Below are 23,023 nucleotides of genomic sequence, written 5' to 3'. Positions count from 1 at the left end.
AGAAAAAACATTCCAAAAGAGGCCCTTCATTTCCACTCCCCAAATGGAGACCTAAAAGTCTTGGTGTTTACAAGTTTCAGGGACTTGCAACTCCAGATGAAAACAATGACAAATCAGAATATTCAAAGCAGGAGCCCCCCAAGCACTTTAGCAGCATGTATAAAATCATCCACATCTCCAGACTCATGTTGCTCTTGAAGTCCTGCTCGGTTCTCTGGAAACCTCAGACCTGAGTATATATATGGATGGAGCATTCGGCAGCACTTTCTCATTACATGGCATTGTTGGAAATGGAGCTTCTGCAGAGCTCAGAAAAATGATCCAAAAAAGAAGGGACACAGGCTATGTAGGATGCTGGCTTGCTTAATAAAAGGGTTTACGTGATTCCCTGGAGTAGAAGGAAAAGTGATTAATATGAAGTCTGGTACCTTAGGAGATATAGAGACGTAATTCCTAAGGAGAGAAATTCTGTCTGCTCCCAAGACACTGTGAATCTGTTCTTTATAGTTTGCTTTCTCAGTGCTAGTTCTTCATGATCTATCGAGCCTTAAAATCATAACACTTTGATGAAGGCTTTGTGCATCTCCTTACCCTGAAGTTCTGACTCATTTAAGTGATTAAGTCAACTCCCTAAATTCTAGGAGGAAGAACAGTAATAGAGATAAAGCAACAGGACCACTTCAGAGCACACTTAAATCAATAGGAGAACTCTGAAGTCCAAGGTAAATATATCTGTTCATAAGGAACTCCAGAAATGGAGACACTAAGAGAAACAGGCATGTTCACTATGTCCTGAGCTTGTAGTGCACACCTTTGTCTTGTTTTGTCTACCCTGGAGAAAATGAGTTCTTCGTTTTGTCTGAGGAAAAAAATCAGTTCACAGGAATCTGAAGAACGGAAGTTAAAAACCTATGCCTAGAGCTAGGGAGAATGTGACCCAGTTCAGAAGTCATTTGTAAGAGCAGAGTAGATGACAGGATTGTTCAGATGGTGAACAAAAAGCTTTGGGACACACAAACCAGATATTTTACAACAAATGAAACCAAAAATCAGCTCGCCAAAATAATCAGAATCCAGAATCTGATGTACGTTTATCGAAAGACAGTAACATCTTCCCTATATTTATGATGAGTAAAATTCACTGGCTGAATTCAGTTCAAGCTGAAGCACAGGCAAGCCTTCAGAGGGAGACTATGGGAAAGAGAAATGGGAGTATGACATTCTCCGCGTAACTATGGTGTGTGGGGGGGAACAACTTCAGTTGCCGGCCCCATCAAGTCCTGACAAAAGGAATGCGAGAGCTGTTCCCAAGGTGAAAGAAGACAGGCTGAACAATTTGGCTAATGGGATCACATTGAGCTAATGGGATCACCATGACTTGCTTTGCTTCTGTTGGTGTATGTCAAAACTCTGATGTGTTTTAAAATACATTCTACAACAGTAGGCTAAATCTTGAGGCATTTTTGAGAGGATTTACATATCTTCAGATTTTGAGACTTGTGGGGAAAGAATCTACAGGGCAAGAACACTTCAAGTTCAGAAGTTTACAAATTGTGAGAGCAGTTTTTCCTCTGTCAGAGAAAGAAAAGAAAAGAAACGGGAGGCCTGAACTTGTCAATATCTTATTAAACAGACATTTATTGCTGCTGCCCTCACATAGACATGCAGAGGTTACAGACACTTCACATTTGCACAAGCCCCCAGTTGCTATCTCTCACAAGCCGGGTGCAGACAAGAGAATAAACCCAACCGTGCTGTAGCACCAAACTATACTATGGCACATTCATATTTGGCAAGCACTGGCAACACTCGAGAACGCTCTAAGTAATACTACTGGTTTCTAGAAGCTCTGGAAAACTTGCTTAATGATCTTGGTTATGGTACCCCGAAAGTATTCTAGAGATGCTCCTGGGTCAACCCATAAGGATTTAAAAATAAAATAGTACAGGTCAAAATGATCAAGCTTTGGTGCCTATAGTTCAACTATGCTCCAGTGAGTGACTGGCTTTCCAAAGGGGCACTTGCAGATCCCTTCCCAGCTCCAAAAGTGCAAACTCAGGTGCCTAAACTTATGTATCCAAGACTGAAAATTTTGGCCACAGTGTTTAATAAGCAGATCTGCTGGGAGGCCTCTTGTAACCAGATTTTTTTTTCAAAGCCTCATATTATTGGACAGATACTGGCCCAAGTCCAATCCACAACTGCAAATCCAAAGAAACAGCTCAGAGCAAACCAGCAGCCTTATTAGCTTTTAAAGATTTCATTTTCAAGAACTCAAGACCCTTTATTGACTAATGAAAGGCTGGGTCCCCAAGCCCACAGACTGATGTTGCTTGGAACATATTTTAATCATTTTGGAGTGCTAGCAGCCATCTGTCTAAAGAGCTTTGATCGCATAAATGCACTCTGAACTGCAGCTTCTTCTGACTCCAAACCCCTTCCAAAAGCCAAAGGGAACCCACAGGCATGGCAACTTCGAGACAATTCAAGGCCTTGCGATGTGATAAGGCTGCTTTTATTATTTAGCACATCATTAGGTTTAATGACACCACTGATAAGAGATACACTAAAAAGATACCATTGTCATCTCCTATCTTGTAACAGTAATATCCAACTGTGACTTTGTTTCTACCCAACGCTTCTTACTTACTATGTCATTTTAAAAGAATAGATAAATGAAATAAAAGGAATTTTTTTCCTGCTGCAAGCACCAGAAATACTAACAAAATAAATAAATAACAAATAAATAATACAAAGGACAAATGAGCACTCTTTCTTTTTTTTCACTACTTTCCTACTTTGTTTTTTAAAAAAAGATACAGAAGACAAGTAAACAAACCCCAAATAAACCAGTGTATTTATAGTTTAGGCTATTGGCTATTGGGCAGATAGTGTTTGCATGTACAAGTCTAGTTTGGCCAGCACTGAATACAAATTTACATTGAAATCCCAAGCTTCTCCTCTGTTTTCATGCGACTTGTGAGATCCCTTGCAGTTACAGCTTTTATAATGTTAACATTTATGAACAAATTTTACACAATTGCCATAATTATTTCCTATTCTAACTCTTGAAACAATTTGGGCATCTCAAAGCTTATTTTGTGGTGATCAGTGTTTTCGTCCTGGTGCCTACTGAATAGCATGTACAGACACATGCTATTAACCCTGAAAGCCTGGAAGCAGCAACGATCTTGAGCATGAAGAAAAAATATTTGAATTATCAGAGCCAAGAAATTTCTCTCAAAAATGAAAGCAGCAGCCTTAAGAAAGTGGCAAAAACTGCATAAAAATAGCTCTCTTGATGACGGGAGACACACAATGGTGGATTCTGTGTGGCAGACCATGACTTTATTTGCTCCAGTTGTCAGCAACCTCAGTGGGTTCAACCCTGAGATTACAGGATTTGCAGGTTTCTCTTCCTCCTGAGATCTGATTCTTGGCTCTTTTACTCACTCAGAACACAAGTCACCAGTTGCCAGAAGAAAATTTTACTATCACACACTGCAATATTGTATTTTTCAATTCAGTAGCCTTCATACTAAGTGTGGCTAGCTAGCAGTGTGAAGAAGGTGAAAGAAAGAAATAAACACAGCACTTCTGTGTTGCTCATGAAAACATTTGTGGGTGGCCATGCTCTAATCTGTATTACTGATACAGCACAGATTAAGAGAAAAGAAGACAAAAACAAAACACGAAGCGGCTCAGGTAGGGGAAGAGCTTCTTTAAGCTCACTTTGCTGTCAAAGAAAATACACCACTGATGATTCACTCAGCGTAACTCCCTCCCTCTCCTTCTGTGGCTTTTCCTTCCAAACTCACAGGCAGAAAAGCTTCTCTGCTAGTGAGAGCGCAGCTCCGTACTGCTGCTTACATGCTTTCTTGGTGGTGTTAGGAAAAAACCCAAGTTGCTCGGTGCTCGTTCTCCTTCCTGTCATGACCATATGAACTGCAGCTTATAAAAGCAAACTATTACTAATACGTTACATTTTACTCAAATATTTGAGAGGCTCAGAATTGTACAAATCCCAGCAGGCCCACTTCTTCACTGGAAAACTGTGGCTGAAGCTTCCAAGTCGGTCCCTACCCTCTCTAAAAATGACAGCCTTCACACCTATGCTGGAAGAATTACCTGTACCAGATGAGTAACACATCATTATGCAATGCTGAACAAAATGTTAAAAACCTTCAGCTTCCAAAACACAAGACCTCTATTACATTAGTTAGAAAAGCAGCTCATGGATGGAATGTAAAACCTGAAAATTTTCCAGTAAAAGGCATCAGCATGACATGCATGTAGCAATTAATAAAAGCTCTAACTTAAAAAAGCAACTGAATAAAGAAAATCCCCTACTCTCGGCTTCTCTCTTTGTAAACACAGCAGGTGGGTAGTCTTCTGGCTTGTGTTCTGCAACAGGCAGAGGACTTCTTGTGCCACCTGAATTCCTAGAAGCTTCCTAACAGAAGTCTTCCATTGACTCCACTGCAAGCAGGGTTAAGCTCAAAGTAAGAAAAGCAATGTTATGTCTAGTGCTGGCTGAAAATTCCTCATGTGGAAAGTCGTCTCCCCAAACAAATATTTTTTTTTATTGGGAGATGTAAATTCCAACACAAAAAATATGTTGGCTTCTTGTGGCAAATTTCTAAGTGAAAATTTTCCTTTCACCTTGACTTTTCAACTTGAAATGCTGTTTTGTTTCAGTTCTTCAGCTGAAGAGAACTGAACTGAAACACATCAAAACTAACATTTTTTTATTATTATTGAATTGACATTTTAACATAAAAACATGTGAAAAATCAACAAAAAAAGAAATAGCATTTAAAGTCCTCCTGACAACATTATTACTTTATTTGTAAATATCATATTCATAACAAAAGAAATTCCCTTTCTTATAATATTTTCAGGGCAAGCCGAATTCTTTTCTTGCAGTTTTAGATTTTCTTTCAAATTTCTCATGGGAAAATTTGTCTTTCAAACAGCTGTTATTACACACACAGTTTTCCTGTATTTCTTTAACTTGCTCTAGAAAGGGCTGCTTCTTACCCTGCATCTGTTTTCCTTCCCTTGTTTTAAAGTAGGAGTACTTGCATTTTCATAGTTATAGATCTCTAAAGGTGTTATGGAAAATGGTAAAACTTCTTATTCAGTTTATACAAATAAAGCAGCTGAAGCAGAGTTTAGTGATGTGATTCATCTGTATTCATCTGGCACTTCAATGGCAGAATCAGAATACGTAGCCTCTGGTCACATACCCTTTCTACCAGGTAACAGACCTCATAATCCTGCATATGCTTTTTATAGATTTTCCAATGTTTCTTTTGAGTATCCTTACATTATACAGAATAGATATTCACTCTACTGATCTCAACATCCTAATTTTTACAAGTATTTCTACAGGAGTAGAATACTTTGTATTACTAATCTATTCCAACCTATCAGTATCAGTCAGTCAGTTGTTCACAGGTAGCTCTTCCAGAGACTTTAAACCTTCCTTCCAATAACTCCATTTTATTAGGCTTTAACAAATTTGAAAAACAGTTCCTAGAAACCTCTAGCTATGTACTTATTCCAAAAAGCACAGAACAAAATTACACTTCCTAGACTTTTCAGCTCACTGAGAAACCAAGGAAGTCATAACAGAAAACCACAGAGAGTGGAGGTAAAAGAGAAGGGGAAGGAATCAGCCAGGCAAAGGACAGCTGCTAACAGAAAGCTAGCAGGGCCATGTATACAGAGTCGTGAGACCATATCAGCATCCGATGGCAAGGAATTCCTTTCCGTCAAGCAAATCCCTCCTCTTAGAGAAGAGCAGAAACTCATCTGAAAAGGTCCATCACAGCAAAAATGACAAGGAAAGCATTGTTTTAGTTCTTGTTACCCCACGACAGCAAATAGGTAGGGAAGAAGTCTGCTCAAGTCTGATGAAACACAGTATAAGGAGTTGTGGAGTGCTCCTAGCTTTAATGTATCTGGCACAACAAGTGACTGGTTGGCCCTCAACTAATCTTAAAAACTTGAGAAAGTTTGCCAATATAACATACCCAATAACAGAAGCAGTAGCAGAATAAGCATAGTACATGGTACAAATTAAAACCGCATCGCAGAGCATGTTAGGCACTTTGGTCCATATTCATGCTGCCCGTGTTCCTCCTCAGACCTGCTGCTTAGTGTTTCCTATTGGCAAGGCACCTCTGAAGGCCAAGAGCCAGCCCCTGGAAACATTAGGCACAAAGATTTCATGAAATGTAGGTCAGACCAATCCATGCCTGAGTCAACAGCAGCACAAGGCAATTTGAGTGTACTACGTTCACCTCCGTGCTGGTTGCAGGGATGGCGTGGGGTGGCTTGTTATTCCATCAGGCGGCTGGGATCTCTGACAGTTCAGTGCTTCCTCTCCCTCAAAGTTTTTATAAATCACTAAAGCTGAGTAGGAAATTGTTTTTCCATGCTACAATTTTTCTTCCCAGTGAGACGGGAAAATTTTCAAAATCATGTCAGGGCAAAAAAAGAGAAACATTCAAAAGTACTTTTTGTGTGTGTCTCTAAATGAATGAGAGACAGAAGAAGCTCAGAGAGCACTCTGATGGCTAAGATATTCCACAGGGAGGCAAAAAAAAGACACCCCCCACCCTCCCAACAGGTTCAGATACTGCTTTGCCTTTTCATTGCCTGCCAAACAGGCACTGTAAACACCAAGTCTATGGTATATACTGGAGTCTCTGTCTACCATCCTTCTTCTGTGCAAATGGTCAAATATTAATTGGAGTACAGATGCGAGTCTGCTCTGCCACACTCCCAAGAAAGTTCCCTATCCACTGATTTATAAAGTCTGCCTCTCTGACTTTATTATTTCTAGAAAGTAGAGCAAATGCAGAAGGAGAGACAATAATCAATTCCAGGCTAGAGAACAAGAAGTCTGGGAATGGGGCAGGGGGAAGAGGATAATAAATCCAATAAAGTGTGAAATACATAAGGATAACAAGGATAACAAGGTAGGGCTCTGCCTCCACCGCTCACCTGCACCAAGACACTGTGAAATACAGCCGTTTCAGTAGCGCCAGTAAAACTTCATGCAGCTGCTTTGCCAAAGCAGAGCAGCTTACTGATCTGTTTTCCCCCCTTCAGCTGCCTGATCCAGTTCATGAAACAGCCCCCAAGCCCTGGACTTTTATCTCCTGTAACACTAACAAGAGCTGTGATTGCACAAGCAATAAGGAGACAAAGGGAAAGAAGACAGAGGGGCTTATCAGTGGGAAAATGCTTATGGGACTACAGAGTGAGAAAGACCTACCAACCTAAAATCCCAGTTCTTTCAGGGCTGCAGCAGGCCACTGGAAAGTGGCACGAAAACAGAGGAGAAGCTCGAACCCACAGATTCTAAATCCCAGGTCCAAATTACCAGGGTGTTGGCTCCCCTCGCCCCCACAAATTGACTAAAATTCACTGAAACCTCCATGGGTTGCTCAGAGAAGGTGTCGTTTTAACCAATCTGATTTAAAAGGCAATACCTCCCCCCCCCGATTTTTGACTGATTTCAGCACTCAGTTCAATAAACAAACAGGAAGAAAGCATGCACGTTAAAAGAAAAAAACCAAACCACAAACAAGGGCTAAATTTCCATTCCTTGAACCTCCAAATCTCTCACAGAAATCAGTGGCACTTTATATGTAGAGAATAAACTAAGAAATATAGTTTGGATAGCACCTGAGTTTTTTTTATAATAATGAAAGACAAACAAAAACCTTAGCATTCCCTTACAGAGCCATTGTTTTCCATATGTTGGGCTGTATCGAACTGGAGTAGCTTAGGTTCCTTCACAAGAAGACATATCCCGCTGTCTCCCACTGTATAATAGATGCAAGCGCCTCATCTCCTTGCTATAAAAGAGAATCTCTCCTCTGCTTGGAAGCGGGAAATTTAATTAGCTCAAGATTTATGTTTGATGTCAGGTGTCTGAAACTCTTGGATAAAACAGAAGTCACTGCTGCAAGGACAGAAAATATTTAAAACACAACTGCCGTCTTCTCCCTGATCTCCCCAAAATCGTTCTGCAAAAAGAACAGTAGGTTTACAGTGATATCATTATCCGGTCATTCTTCTTAATAACTGTAATTATTCCATGTTGTGTCTAAAGCAACTAATACTGAAACAACGACAGCAACTGCCAGAATAGCAGTGAGCAGACAGGATGAAGAGAGCAGGAAAATGAGTCAACGGCTATAACTGAAAAAGTGAGATAAAAAAATCAGCCATGAAAAGACCAGTTCTCTGAGGTAAACTGCAGGGGCAGGTGCTCAAGGTATCCTGCTATTGCTTTAGAGGAAGGACTGAGATCACTACTCTGCACTAGTCGTTGCAGCCTCACTGATTCCAGTGTAAATGTGTTCCAGTTCATTTGGACTGGGAAGCTGGATGTTAGAGCAGCCCAATCTTCTGCCACACATCATGTCCCCCCTGAGAGAAATCTGGACTACAGAAATCTCTGAAAAAGACTGAGAGATGACAGAACAAACAGGCTGAAATGTCTGAGCAGGGGTCAGTCAGAGAACAAGAGACTGAATATATAGGCAGTTGTATTCTTAGTACTGCAGTGGCTGTGAACCACATAGAATACAAGAGGATGAATATTGACATGTTAGGTAGAAATAATTTATAGTTTTTAATAGCCCTCAACACTGGAATGAGAGGAACAGTCTAACAGCAAGAATTATACCACTATATATCCACGCACAGAGTCCATGGAGCATGGTTGAAATGGTACCATCTGAGTATTATATTCCGTAACATCAGCCACGAAACTATAGAATGGAAGTAAATTAAACACGCACCACTGTATTCAGAGCTTGAACAGAAAACAGCCTTTTTTTCTAGGACTACAAATAATGCTTCACAAAGCATCTTTCTTCATCTATTTCACCTGCTATAGGCTGATTTAGTTCTGTAATTAAAACGAAAATTGAGTTTGTCCCTGTGCTTCTAAGTCTTTCATTTGAGGAAATCATAAAAAACCTTCTTGATTCTCTTCTCTCTCACATCTGTCAATTTCAGTCTTTAAAAAGATGAACCTCCACATCATTTTACAAGAGACTTTGTGGGAAAAATATATGAACCTCCATAAAAACAATTTATTTAGACTGTTTGCTTGTGTAACTTAAACATGAATTCCAATTTAACTGAAGTACCAGGAGCATTGAAACTTTTAGATTTAAATTTTGTTAAACCTCTTCAACAGTTTATAACTTATAAAAGTAATACAACTGGTTAGAGAGCAAGAAAACTGTTTGCAGTGCTGACAGAGAAGTTACCCATATTAATTGAAAGTTTGATTCTAAAAATATTTATTTCAGGTCATACTACTTACTAGTACAAGGGCCTCACTGAAGTTACTCTTCTATTTCATTATTGAAAACCGTCACATAACTGTAAAATAAGCCATCTTTTCTCCCATGCTGGCTGTAACTTACAGATTCCAATTATTCTGCAATGTGCAACTCCGTGACATGCATCTGCCATTAAGACTCCATCTCTCCATGCTACTGTGATCTTTCTTTCAGATCTTAATCTCATCTTCAGGAGAGTAAAAAATAATTCTAAATTAAATTGCATTTTAAAATTGCAAGGTTTTTTCAAATGTCTATTCATTAGGAAATTTGCTGAGATAAATGTAAATTTCTTCCTATTGTGACTTCCAGCCTGCAGCTATTTCTGCATCTCACACATTTCAACAGCAAAGTGGAAGAACCTTTGGATAAAGACTTTTTGCAAAAAGTTTTCACTCTCCCTCCTCCCTCGTGAATGTCAGACTTGGCAAATATATGGCTTTTAGAGCACTTGATTAAATCACAGAGGAGCGTCTTAAATTGTCATTGAAATAACTACTCAAACTTACTAAAAGCATGCCTGAATTTTACCTTAGAGCCTGGACACACCAATTCTTATCCTCAGCAGCTTCATTCAAAGGTGTGTGAACTAACACTGATGTACATATCTTACACAGCTGGAGAGTAAACAATAATTTTATTGAATTGAGCATCACTGCGTCTGACCCCAACATGAAACCTATCAAAAACATACTTTTAAGTAAGGACAGCCCTGTATTTTTATTTTGCTGTCTTATCTTTCTTTGCAATGGGGTTGATATGTTAGAGGCGTACCTTTTGCTGTACTAGTTAAAATTTATTCAAATTATTTGCCTGTGAAAACTCCTGGTGCCAGAGCTTTTCAGTGAAATACTGTAGACTTTAAAATAAAAATACTTGGGAAAATATATATGTACTTCCCCATATAGAGAAATATTTCTCATACACAGCTGTGCTGTTTTAGCTAATATGTGAAAAATAAGCAGTATGCAATAGCATACGTCTATGTCAGCATTTTAACATGTAGAAGTACACTTCTGAAGCATTACTGAAATAGAAGGAAACTGATTATAAAAATGGACAGACCACGTACCTGAAAAATATGCAAATAAAAAACTTGTGATGATGTTCAAACAGAGCTATGTGAGAAAGAGGTAGTGGCATTAACACTCCCACATACTTCAAAACTAATTATTTGGATATAGCCTTCTTTGGTCACTGAGGATCTATGATTTGCATTAATCCCTAGCTTAAAGAGTACTGTGTTGAAACAATTATACTAGTAAGCTAGAAACTCTATACTGTTTCTGTTATGCAAATTTTCATTTCTGATATGTATTTTTGGGTTACTATCCAGAAAATGCAATTTTCCTTTTGAGACATGACACAGAACCAACACAAGAAGAACAAACAGAAGCAGAGAACCTGCCCAACTTTATTCAGAGCCAACTTCCTCTCCCTTCTGTATCTGAACTAGCTTCTTCCTCCTTTTCTTTTTCCTCCTTTTCACTTCTCTTTCCTTTTAAAGAAGGCTGGAATTGTTCTGGGATGTGTCGTCTTTTCAGAAAGTCAAAATTCAGATGGAAATCAATGTTCCATCATTTATTCCCAAAAGCTCATTTTAATTTTGGTTTGGGTCTTTCAGGCCTTCCATGAAACTCCAGTTTCATCTGGGATTCACTTTCCACTTCATCTGCAAAGAAGTATGGTTTACAACACAGACTTCTTTCACAGTTGGAGAAAAAAATTGAATGGCTTCAAACAGCAGCAGCTACCAGATCGCAGAATTGTAGAATAATTCAGGTTGGAATTGACCACTGGAGGTCTCTAGTCCAACCAACCTCCCTCTCAAAGTGGTATCAACTATGAGATTAGACCAGGTTACTCATGACTTTATCAAGTCAGGCACTGGAAATCTCAAAGGATGGAGATGGCAAAACCGCCCAGTGTAGGAGAAGATCAGGTTCGAGGCCATCTAAGGCACCTGAAGGTGCACAAGTCCATGGGACCTGATGAGATGCATCCGCATGGTCCTGAGGGAATATGGCAGATGAAGTTGCTAAGCCACTATCCATCATATCTGAGAAGTTGTGGCAGTCCAGTGAAGTTCCCACTGACTGAAAAAGGGGAAACATAACCCCCATTTTTAAAAAGGGAAAAAAGGAAGACCCGGGGAACTACAGGCCAGTCAGTCTCACCTCTGTGCCCAGCAAGATCATGGACCAGATCCTCCTGGAAACTATGCTAAGGCCCATGGAAAAGGAGGAGGTGACTGGTGATAGCCAGCATGGCTTCACTAAGGGCAAATCATGCCTGACAAATTTGGTGGCCTTCTACGATGGGGTTACAGCATTGGTGGATAAGGGAAGAGCAACGGACATCATCTACCTGGACTTGTGCAAAGTATTTGACACTGTCCCACATGACATCCTTGTCTCTAAATTGGACAGACATGGATTTGACGGATGGACCACTCAGTGGATAAGGAATTGGCTGGATGGTCGCACTCAAAGAGTTACGGTCAATGGCTCGATGTCCCAGTGGAGACCAGTGACGAGTGGCGTTCCTCAGAGGCTGGTATTGGGACTGGCGCTGTTTAACATCTTTGTCGGTGACATGGACAGTGGGATAGAGCGCACCCTCAGCAAGTTTGCCAGCAACACCAAGCTGTGTGGTGCGGTTGACACGCTGGAGGGAAGGGATGCCATCCAGAGGGACCTTGACAGGCTTGAGAGGTGGGCCCATGCGAACCTCATGAAGTTCCACAAGGCCAAGTGCAAGGTCCTGCACATGGGTTGGGGCAATCCCAAGCACAAATACAGGCTGGGTGGAGAATGGATTGAAAGCAGCCCTGAGGAGAAGGACTTGGGGGTGTTGGTTAATGAGAAGCTCAACATGACCTGGCAATGTGTGCCTGCAGCCCAGAAAGCCAACTGTATCCTGGGCTGCATCAAAAGAAGCATGACCAGCAGGTCAAGGGAGGTGATTCTCCCCCTCTACTCCACTCTTGTGAAACCCCACCTGGAGTACTGTGTCCAGCTCTGGAGCCCCCAACGTAAGAAGGACATGGACCTGTTGGAGCAAGTCCAGAGGAAGGCCACAAAGATGATCAGAGGGCTGGAGTACCTTTCCTACGAAGACAGGCTGAGAGAGTTGGGGTTGTTCAGCCTGGAGAAGAGGAGGCTCCGGGGAGACCTTATAGCAGCCTTCCAGTACCTAAAGGGGGCCTACAGGAAAGCCAGAGAGGGACTTTTTACAAGGGCATGTAGTGATAGGACAAGGGGTAATGGCTTTAAACTGAGAGAGGGTAGATTTAGATTAGATGTAAGGAAGAAGTTCTTCATTGTGAGGGTGCTGAGGCACTGGAACAGGTTGCCCAGAGAAGTTGTGGATGCCCCACCCCTGGAAGTGTTCAAGGCCAGGTTGGATGGGGCTTTGAGCAACCTGGTCTAGTGGAAGGTGTCCCGGCCCATGGCAGGGGGTTTGGAACTAGATGATCTTTAAGGTCCCTTCCAACCCAAACCATTCTATGATTCTATGAAACCTCTCTGGACAATTTGTTCCAAAGATGGACAGCCCTCATGGTGGGGGGAGTATAAGGGAAAAAGTTTTCCCTTACAACCAGTCTGAAACTTCCAATTCAAGTCTGTTGTCTCTCACCCTCTGGTCATGCAGCACTGTGAAGAGCCTGTCTTTCTTGATAACCTCCTCACAGACACTGTCAGGCTGCTGTTAGGTCTTCCTGAAGCCACCAAAGAAAGAAGTATTTTTTTTTCCAGGCTGAACAGGAGCAGTACCCTCGGTCTCTCTTTACAGTGTAAATGCTACAGCTTCCTAACCATACTGGTGGCCCTGTGTCAAACTCGCTCCAATTTATAGATGTCTTACTTTTACTGGGGACCCAAAACTGGATGCAGTATTCTAGATACCAGGAATCTTTCTCCTGGAGAAAAAAAAAGGGGATTGTTTTTTTTCCTGAAGGTCTCCACTTGTTTCCCTCCTTTGAGCATGTCTGTGTATACATACAGTTGCATGTTCACACATACAGATATTCTAGACCTAAGTATCTCTTCCCGGATTTTGTGTAATAAAATGATATTTGGCTTTTTCTGGATTATACTAATATTAGTGAAAGACAGATCAGTATAAAAATACACATTTTAATGTTACTGTTTACACATGTACGCATTCAAAAATTGTTAATACATGCACAGTCATTACTTTTATGACCAAACCCCTAAAATGTGGTCGTGCATTAAGGCATAGCTTTAGGTACCCCTTTTACACTTTAACGCTAGCCTCTAGTATTTGTTTTTTTTCTTAAATTTGTTTCTCCTAAATTAAAGGATGATGTAGAAATCTCAGTTAAAACAAGGAAACGAAGAAGAAAAGTATGAGAAAATGCTTTTTATAAGGCCAAGGAAGACCTAAGAGCAGAAGGAGAAGGCACCAAATGGAGCCAAAATTCCCAAAGCGCTGTCACGCTGGCACTGCAGAGATGACAGAAGGTGGGAGAAGCTGGCAAAGGGATGAGAGAACAGTAGGTGAAGGAAATGTGCACCCTGCATAATAACGTGTCTCATTGCAGCTCTACCATTCAGATGAGGAGTGAAGCATGTGCGGAAGCCTATATTTTGCTCACTGGGGAACTCTGAAGTCCAAAAGAGAAATAACTCCAGGGAAACGTAGTCTTTAACAGCAAATCATCTAGCTAACTCACTTGGATCAAAGCACCAAGTTTCCACCTCAGTTCAACACAGGCTGTCTGAAAAACACTCTCAGTGCTTACTCTAGATTACCGTAGCATGGCAAGCAGTAAAAGGAAATAAAAAGACCCAGCAGACATCTACACAAGCATTCCTTAACTAGCTTCCACATACAAAACAGAGAGTAAATTTTCACTTATTTGGGATGGCCTGGGAAATGTACTCTCTGCTTTGTCATTCATGATTATTGTGGCCATCCCACCCTTGGCCTGATACAGTCCCCAAAGCTTTATGCCCACATGACACATTCTTTTCTTCATCTGTCTCATTTGGCATGTGTTCAAAGTACTGCCACACTATTAGATGACAGAGGCTGCAGATGTTTATGTAACATAAAGGAAACTGTAACCGAAATGTTAAGAAGTTCATAAGAATCCTCACAGTGGTGCAATTTATTTCTAACCAAGGCAAAAGATAGGCCTGAGATCTCAAATGTTGCTACTTATGCACTTATAGGAGTCCTTCTTGTTGCCTTTTACATCCCTCACCAGATTCAGCTCCAGGTGCCCTTTGGCTTTCCTAGCCATGTCTCTGTACGCTCAGACAGTGTCTCTGTACAGAGAGGTTGTGGAGTCTCCATCCATGGAGATAATCAAAACCTGTCTGGACGTGGTCCTGGGCAACTGCTCTAGGTGGCCCTGCTGGAGCAGGCGAGTTCGACAAGATGACCTCCAGAGATCCCTGCCAAGCTCAAACAGTCTGTGACTCTGTGGGTCCACTTCAGAACGCATTAGAAAAAAACCATCCTCTAAGGACAGTGAGGTGGGAGACAAAATCTTTCACTTTTGATGTTCTGAATTAGTATGTAACTTGTATAACTTAGTAGTGATACAAGAATTCTTGCCCCAGGGGATATTCAGGTGAGCATTTCCACACCTTATGGCTAAATCTTGCAAACGCCATTATCAAACTTACAGTGAAATTTTGCCTGTTCAAATTAAGGAACATAAGTGAATAACATGGTACATTCTAATGGTGATTCCTGCAAGTCATTATTGTTAATGTTTTTGAGATTTAATGCATTTACATGAGTAAACTGCAGCTGCTGCCTACTACACTTGTTAAATACTATGTCAGTGCAAACTTGATACACTATGTCAAAAATATAACTCAAAAGTCAATGAAAAATCTCCTGCAATGTGCAGAGACAAACACAAGCAAACTCTTAATTTCTGAAATATCAATACAAAAAATTGCATTTCAGTTTTTAAATTATTCCACAAAACCCATTTAAGTGAGTAATAAGGGCACTATAATAAATTCTTTCTAGCTTGGTAAATCGTACCATAATTTGTGCACACACTAAATGCTGACCAAATTCATTAAAAGCAATAATCACAAATTGCTTGGGGTTTCTATTCACTATTAACAGGCTTTAAATAAATGCCTATGAGATTTAGGAACAAAAGTTGTTTTTGAAACTTCCCTCCAAGGTTTTAATAAACTTAATGAGAAGGGGAAACTCAAAAAACCTCTAGAAACCCGAGTATTTTTCACTTGTAAATGCTGAAACACTGAAAACATACACAGTTCTGCTACTGCAAATGCTTTTTAGTCGTAACTAACTAGTCCTCTTTATTTCCAATGAACATAATATTCACACTACATTTATTATTTACCTCTGCAGCCCACATCCCTCATCACAGACATTCAGCCTTCAGATTCACAATTTTCTGCTGTGTTGATGCCAATTCTCCTGCCTTTAACCTGCTGGCAGCTCTGTACCCCCTCTCACACAGGAGGTCAGGATGAAATGAGAGCTGTAACCCAACATCACTCCATAAAACAACCTAACTCCTTCACTGGACCACACAGAGCTTTTCCTTAGGGACTAAAACCCACTGATCCATGCAAATGTTCAGTGCAGCCCACCTAAATTAGCGAGAGAATGGCTATTCCTCTCATTCTGCGTACTGCTACAGAACATAAGGAATTAAAACAGACATATTATACTGGGGTTGAAAAAGAAAACGGTCTTTTAGAATTACAGATTTTATTATTTTAAAATCTATGTTGATTAAGTTAGGTATGTGCAAACAACCAGGGAAGAAACAAGCACTTACACCAACTGGTTCTTTTGTGCTCGTGTTTTTAAGTGAACGCACCGCTATAACACGGCCTTTTCATTTTTATGAGGATCAACTGCCAGCAACCTTCCCCTTCCCTTAGAAGAAACTAATAGAAAATTTAGGCTATAAGAAAAGGACTTCTATTTCAAAGAGATGGTTGGTGAGCAGTAAAGCAGAAATGCAGGCCTTGATTCATTTATGTATTCACTTTTTCAACAAATACCTATTTGATAAGGCCATTTCCTCACTCACAGTCAGACACCACAATACAGAAAATTTCCCCTATGAGTCACTGATTTATATTAGTATTAATTATTTTACCTGTAATAAACACGCAATGCCTGGATTTCTTCTTCTAATTTTTTGCACTGTTGAAGAGCAGCCTCTTTTTCTTGTTGCAAGGCTATCAATTCTGCCTGTGAAAAGATAAACAAATGATAAACAATTTATTCAGAATATCCATATTGCTTTGAAAACATAACAATCCTTTGTGTATTCATTTCAGCCATGCTTTATTATAATTACATATATAAAGTTATACTGTTTTGTAACACTGCCTGTTTAATTACTATGAAAAATCCTTTCTTGTTCTAGCATTGCAATTGTTTCTAGTTTTTCTTCCCAGCAGAACAACGTTTTGAACAGCTTCCCTCACGTATAGGGGAAACTTTTTGAATGGCTAAGGTGAGATCTCTTCAGTTCAGCCAAGTGTTTATCAGCAAACATATTTCATATTGATATAATGTTCATATAGTGCAAAACTGTTGACCAACACATAGAGTGAAGCAAGGCACTCAGCCACAAACTACCAATGCGCGACTCTTGGTCTGCATATGGCTCTCCAGCTGTTAAGTGCAGCTCCTATGGTGGGAGCCACTGGCTGACGTTACTGGCAGGAGACCTGCCGGATAACCCGCACCCTGAGCGCCGGCAGGCAATGAGCCAGCAGTGGTTGCTGAGACCGGCACCACCGGCTCACTCTGGGATCTGGGTGCATTCTCACCCAGGATCTGGTTTATAGTGGAGTGAGGGAATCCCTGAGCAATCACGGTCATCTCCCACCTGTGAACCCTCCCGGATGTTCCCCCTCCCGTTGTTTATTCACACCGCACTGTGAAGGGCTTGTGACTCACAGCCATTATGGAAATTGCAGCATGTGGCTTGTAAGTCAGGAAGGTAGCCAGCCCTGATACGGCCTTACAGCTAAAGAGGAGGTAGCAGAAATAAGTACTCAAGTATATTTAATAGGGCTCTATAGCTTAATCACCATTAATTTTAAAACGTCCAATTTCAATAGCACTGCAGGACTCCCTTGAGGGCCCAGGTACCATATAAATTATCTTCAAATCAGCAGATGATTAATTGTTGCAACAACAAATAAGACCGGGCTTGCACAGCAATTCTTTGACACATGAACCTGAGCATTGGGCTGCTTTCCAGTGTTTTTAATTCATGGTGTAAGTTATTAATTGTACAAATTGTAGAGCCCCAAACCAAGAGGCACATGTGTGAGAACGCTGACTGCGGATTCTGCCAACTCTTCAGGACAACGTTGTGGAAAAGTTTCTTGGTAAATTAAAGACCTGTTACGTGAGCTACGAACACATGAAGGGAAATGCAGAGAGTTCAGCCTCTAGCTCTGCCAAACTCACTGTATAATCATGAACAACTCTCTCTGTACGCCTCAAACCCTCTCTCCTAAAACAGGGCTCCCACTTGCTTCTGTTTCCTGTTTGTCTATTAAGACTGTAAGTCTTCAAGGCAGGTGTTTTACTGTTTACTGTCAACTCCCAGTCATCTATGGGCAATTTATTCTGCTGGTTGATTAATCATGTCCTGGATACATGGCTGACTCCTGGCAAATTTTATTAAACACAGCATTGCACAAATGCAGCTACACAACCAGTCTCTGCACCGTGCTGCTCAGTGTGTCACATTGCACCCAGGGTTTTGCATTGCCTGGGTACAGGACCCACCACTGTAATTGCTCCTGTAACAGACATTCATAAAATTTTAACAGGAAGTTCCCTGGAGAATAAAAACAAAGTTTCTTACTATATGGAGGGTTCCTTCAGCTTTAAAAGCAGAAAGCGTTAATGTTTAACCTCTGAGTGACAGTGGTTTAGAGTTTCTGATACTGAAAACAATGTACTGGATGCTGGCAAGCCCTAACTCCTGTCAGCAAGAGGTTAAAATCCTCTGCAGGTGAGCCTCTTGCCCGGTGCTGCTTGCTGCCTTGCAAGCAGAACTCACAGAACACAAGGATGCTAGCCAAACCAAGCTATTTTCTGTAATTATACTGTTCTGAAGGTGAAACAACATTCTTAAAAACTGGAAAACACGCTTGAATCAAAGTAGGTGGTTTGTTCTAGAGGCCAATAATTAACATCCTTGCCAATTTTCAGTGTACTGTGAAGTGTGATTGAAATGGTAGACTGGAAGGAAATGTTTGCAGCTGACACACCTACTCACGGAGAGATTAACGGCTAGTCTCTTTGGAGAACTATCATAAAAAATACACCTAATGTTCCACTTGCTTTTCAGGACAAAAGTCAGAAGGCACTAGAGTCTGAAGACTCTTATTTATGTCAGTTTTTCAGCAGAGAAAACTGCACCTATTCGACTGGGTTTGCACCAGTAAAAATAACAGCAGAATCAGGTGCTTTGGTTTTAAAAAAAAAAACAGCTACAAAAACTGAAGCGAAGAAAAGTAGACATTTCCTAACCTCCTCAGTAGCACGTAGTGGGGTTGATACTAGGGAGCTGCATGAGACCAACAAAAATTCAAGCACAAGAGTTTTTGTGCACAGCATGCAGCCACGCGACAAAATGATCCACCATTCATAGGCCTGGAGAGTGGTAAACACAAACAAATGACTCAAAAATCCTCCCAAAAGAGAGAGGTCTTCCTTCACTGGAAGGAGGAAAGCAAAACTGTGCCCATCACAAAGTTAAATTGCTAACTAAAATAAGGGTGCCTGCACTACTATAAAACATTTGGAAGACTCCTATAACGTCTATTGAAATCCATCCATAGCGCACATGGCAAAAATCCTACATGAGCTCACCTCTAGTAATAACAATAGCTGCTTGGGAACTTTTTAACAAAATATTATTCCTTTGGAAAATGTCAAGCTGTGGAAATCAGAACTCTTCACAGAAATGGATCAGTTTTGATTAAATTTTTTTGGAAGGTAGGGTAGAGAAGGAGCAACAAGAAGAAAAAGAATTACGCTCAGGTTCCTCTGGTGGAGGTCTTCCCTAAAAAGGTCAATTTAGAGGTAAGGTCAGTCACCACTTTGGTATAGGGGTCACCCTCAGTGAAGTTCCCGTTTAACCCTGAAATGGTATTCTGATCACTGGGCTATGGTCTCTTTCTCACAATTTTGGTTTGCCCACAAGGTCCTACGCTTTCATATTTGGTTTAACGTGGATAGATCCTTCCCCCTTCTCTGTCCCCCACCCCACTTTCCTGCAAAAGAGAATTCTTGTTTCTACACTTCTCCTATTTTGCATTTTAGCAAACAGTTACTTGTTGAAAATTAAAATTTTCCAGTTAAATCTAAAAGCTAATTGCTACCTATCAAACTTAAAATAGCCAGATCTTGACTAAGAAAATCTCATTACTGATCCTTTTGCTGTTGCTTTTGTTTCAAAATATTTAAATGAACAATGCTATGTGTTTTCTTAACCCAAAGGCTGGAAAAATACAAGACTTAAGCAAAGGAAAACAGAGGGTAAAGCTAGTTTTTATCTTTTCCTAATTCCTCTAGGGCAAACATGAGCACCCTCAACTCTAATCTAAATTGAAAGAGGTAAGAACACACAGCATCCTATGCTGTCAGGTTCCCTGTGGGTGAGAGACGGCTTTTATAATGCTTTTCAACATCCAACAGAAGGAAAAACACATTCAGTGAACTTGAGTAATAAAGCTTCATAGCTTTATCTTTTTACTGATTTTTTTCTCATGCATTTATAGACAGCATATATATTTCCACCTATATATATCTATAGAAAGCATACATTTTTCCTTCCTCACATAGGTTAAACAAACAACCTTTTCTGTTACCTCTCAGTAAGCAGGCTCTCCATTCTCCTGATCAATTCAAACCCATCTCTCATCAGCACTCTGCTAGCAGTACGTCCTAACTCCAGTGGAAACATCTTACCTGATACATTCTTGCATCCCTTCTGCTCACAGTCACCCTCTAGTATCTGTCTGTTCTCCTGCCCACTGGTATTACCCAGCTAACAGTGGAAATTCTTATTCATCCTGAAATGATGATACCTTACACTCGGTACCATTGAATTCCACCCCACTGCTTTTATTTTTCCAGTACTTGAGGCCATTCCAATCTTTCTGCAAGACAGCTTGAACTTACTTTGTATTATCTCCACTTTGTATTAATAACATCTCCCAGCTCTGCATCATCAAGCAATTTTGTTGGTACGCAGTTGCTCTTCATGCCAAAGGTTCTCAATGACAGCATTAAAGAAAACTGGTTCACCACCCATTGGTGAGAAATCGGAGAGAAATTCCACTAGTGAAATCCTTGGACCTTAACGCTTCTCCTTTCAAAGCTGTTTGCTGTTGCCTTCCTGCTAACTAGTTCCTTATTGCCTTTGACTAATCCCTCATCTCCTTCATGGGTACATGACATTTTGCAGACAGACATGAGCTCAACGTGACCATCCTTCCAAACAAGAGATGCTAGGTGAACCCAGTTAACAGCAAGCAGCATTTCCCACATTAAGCTTGTGCCTGCTTGTAAAATAACAATATACACATTCTCCACTGTAATTAATAATTTTCCATATGGCACCACATATAAGCTTATGTGTCAGCTTATATTTAACAAGTTTCCTTGTCTAAATAACCAGTTATCATACCAAAGAAGAATTCTTGCATGATCTTACTTGGGTGAAAGTTGTACTTCAATCCACTGTTGATGGATCCATGCTTTAAAAACATTTTCCTTCCAAATTTATTCTGAAGCCTCACAATAAAGACTAACTGGTCTACAATTATCAGAATTACATTTTTTGCCCTTCTAAATATAGATGCTGCCTCTGCTAATTCCCTGTCATATTACACCATAAACAGCCTCATAGGATTTATTAAAGAACTTTACTATCATTCCTGCAATTTCAGGTACCAGCTCTTTCAGAACTGGGGATGGAAACCACCCATTATCCTAATCTGAGCACAATAATCTACTGAACAGCTATGGTGTACTCCATTTCCATACATTCACTTTTCTTAACCCCTGTCCTCATAGTTGACATCATCATTGCCCAATGCTGAGAGAAAAAAAAAAAAAAATCACACACTTTCGGACCTAATCCGGATTATCCTTGATCTCCATGCCATTCTCAGAGCGGTGGCACATTTCCTCTTTCCTTGTTCTCATTTCAGTCATTACACTATTGTTTGTTTTAATTAAACCCCTTTCCAAGGGCTGATTTAGCTTAACCTCTGGCAATTTTCATTTGTTTCTGTATCTCTTGTTTTCTAAGACATAACTTTCTTGCTTAATTAGTACTCTTCTTGTAGAAGACTATTCTTACTTTATTCTTATTGAGATTATAACTAACCCAATTAGAACTGACACCCTTCCCACCCAAAGCATTCTCCCCTGGCTTGACTGAGACACCTGTTAAGGCGCAAGTATTCCTTAACTCAGTAACAGTTGCTACCAACAGCTTGCTTTCTACCGATCCAGGATATTCCTATGGATTAGAAGAAGGCGGATGAGAAGTCTGGAGAGTCTCAAAGGACATTTCTGCAATTTATGGACTCAATCATTTACACTTGGTAGAGCTGTATAATGGGGAAAGATGGCAATAAGATGTCTTTCTGCTCCTTTGGTCCTATGTTATCTGGAGCCTGAAAGGGAATTTAGCCACAAATGGATAACTGAGAATTTCCCCCATTTCTCATGGGGCAGAAGTATGTTTCTGCTGATATTAGCAGGCTAGCTGGACAGCAAGAGGTCAGGTGTCTTCTCAGGGCAGCAAGAGACTGGGAGGGGGAACAAAGGTTTCTTTCATTCTAAATTAGAATGAATAAGCAAGAAAAAAAATCTGGAAAATGTTTTAAAACCATTGAAGAAATATTTTTACCTTACACTATTTTTAATGCTTTTACATTTCACACATCATGTCAATAAGAGAAGTACGTACCGCATGATAGAGCAGGTCATGTTGTGACACATTATGACATCCAACTTCTAACCATTCTGTTATTTTTACATTAGCAGCTGCTACTTAGTGCAGATTACAACTACTCATCTTATTTTCTATATCAAAGTGTCAACATATCAAACTGTTCCACCAACAACAGAAGCAGGTGACACTTTGATCTAGAAAAGAATATAAGCACTTGTCTTATTAATTAGGGGATCAGAGGTTTTCAGGGTCAAGAAAAAGACTCCAGCTAACACGAGGGGACTGAAAATGCCTACCACTCTAATAACACACTAAATGATCTCCTTGTTTTTAAATCACAGTGCTAATGTGTCAAACTGTTTCATTACAATACAAACAGGGGACACATTGACCTAGAAAATTAGGTAAAATGTTTCAACTTGCATTTAAGTATCAGCTGCCCTTGACGACTTTAAAAATGAAAAGTGAAAATTAGAACTGTACTATAGTAGATGTTATAAATTATTGTCACATCATTAAATACATAATTAACAATAATAAATCCAAAATTAAAATGTAAAATTAAAACTTCATGTTGCATTTTTGAAGTTTGAAATACAGTTTCAAATATTCACCAAATAACACTTCTGGGAGATAAACTTGGGTAGGAAAAGTTTGGAATACT

The 23,023-nt window shown here is 40.2% G+C and overlaps 1 protein-coding gene across 1 annotated transcript in view; it reads right to left on the bottom strand.

The window, feature by feature from the left end:
- MIPOL1 (mirror-image polydactyly 1) overlaps positions 1-23,023 on the bottom strand; it is a 165,151-nt gene that overhangs the window by 34,091 nt on the left and 108,037 nt on the right. The window contains exon 11 of the mRNA XM_050897480.1: positions 16,513-16,607. Coding sequence (XP_050753437.1) covers positions 16,513-16,607 — 95 coding nt within the window. The remainder of the gene's footprint in view (positions 1-16,512; positions 16,608-23,023) is intronic.

This window comes from Gymnogyps californianus, chromosome 5 (genome assembly GCF_018139145.2).
Source record: "Gymnogyps californianus isolate 813 chromosome 5, ASM1813914v2, whole genome shotgun sequence".
Taxonomy (NCBI): domain Eukaryota; kingdom Metazoa; phylum Chordata; class Aves; order Accipitriformes; family Cathartidae; genus Gymnogyps; species Gymnogyps californianus.
This window is presented reverse-complemented; position numbering and strand designations above follow the sequence as displayed.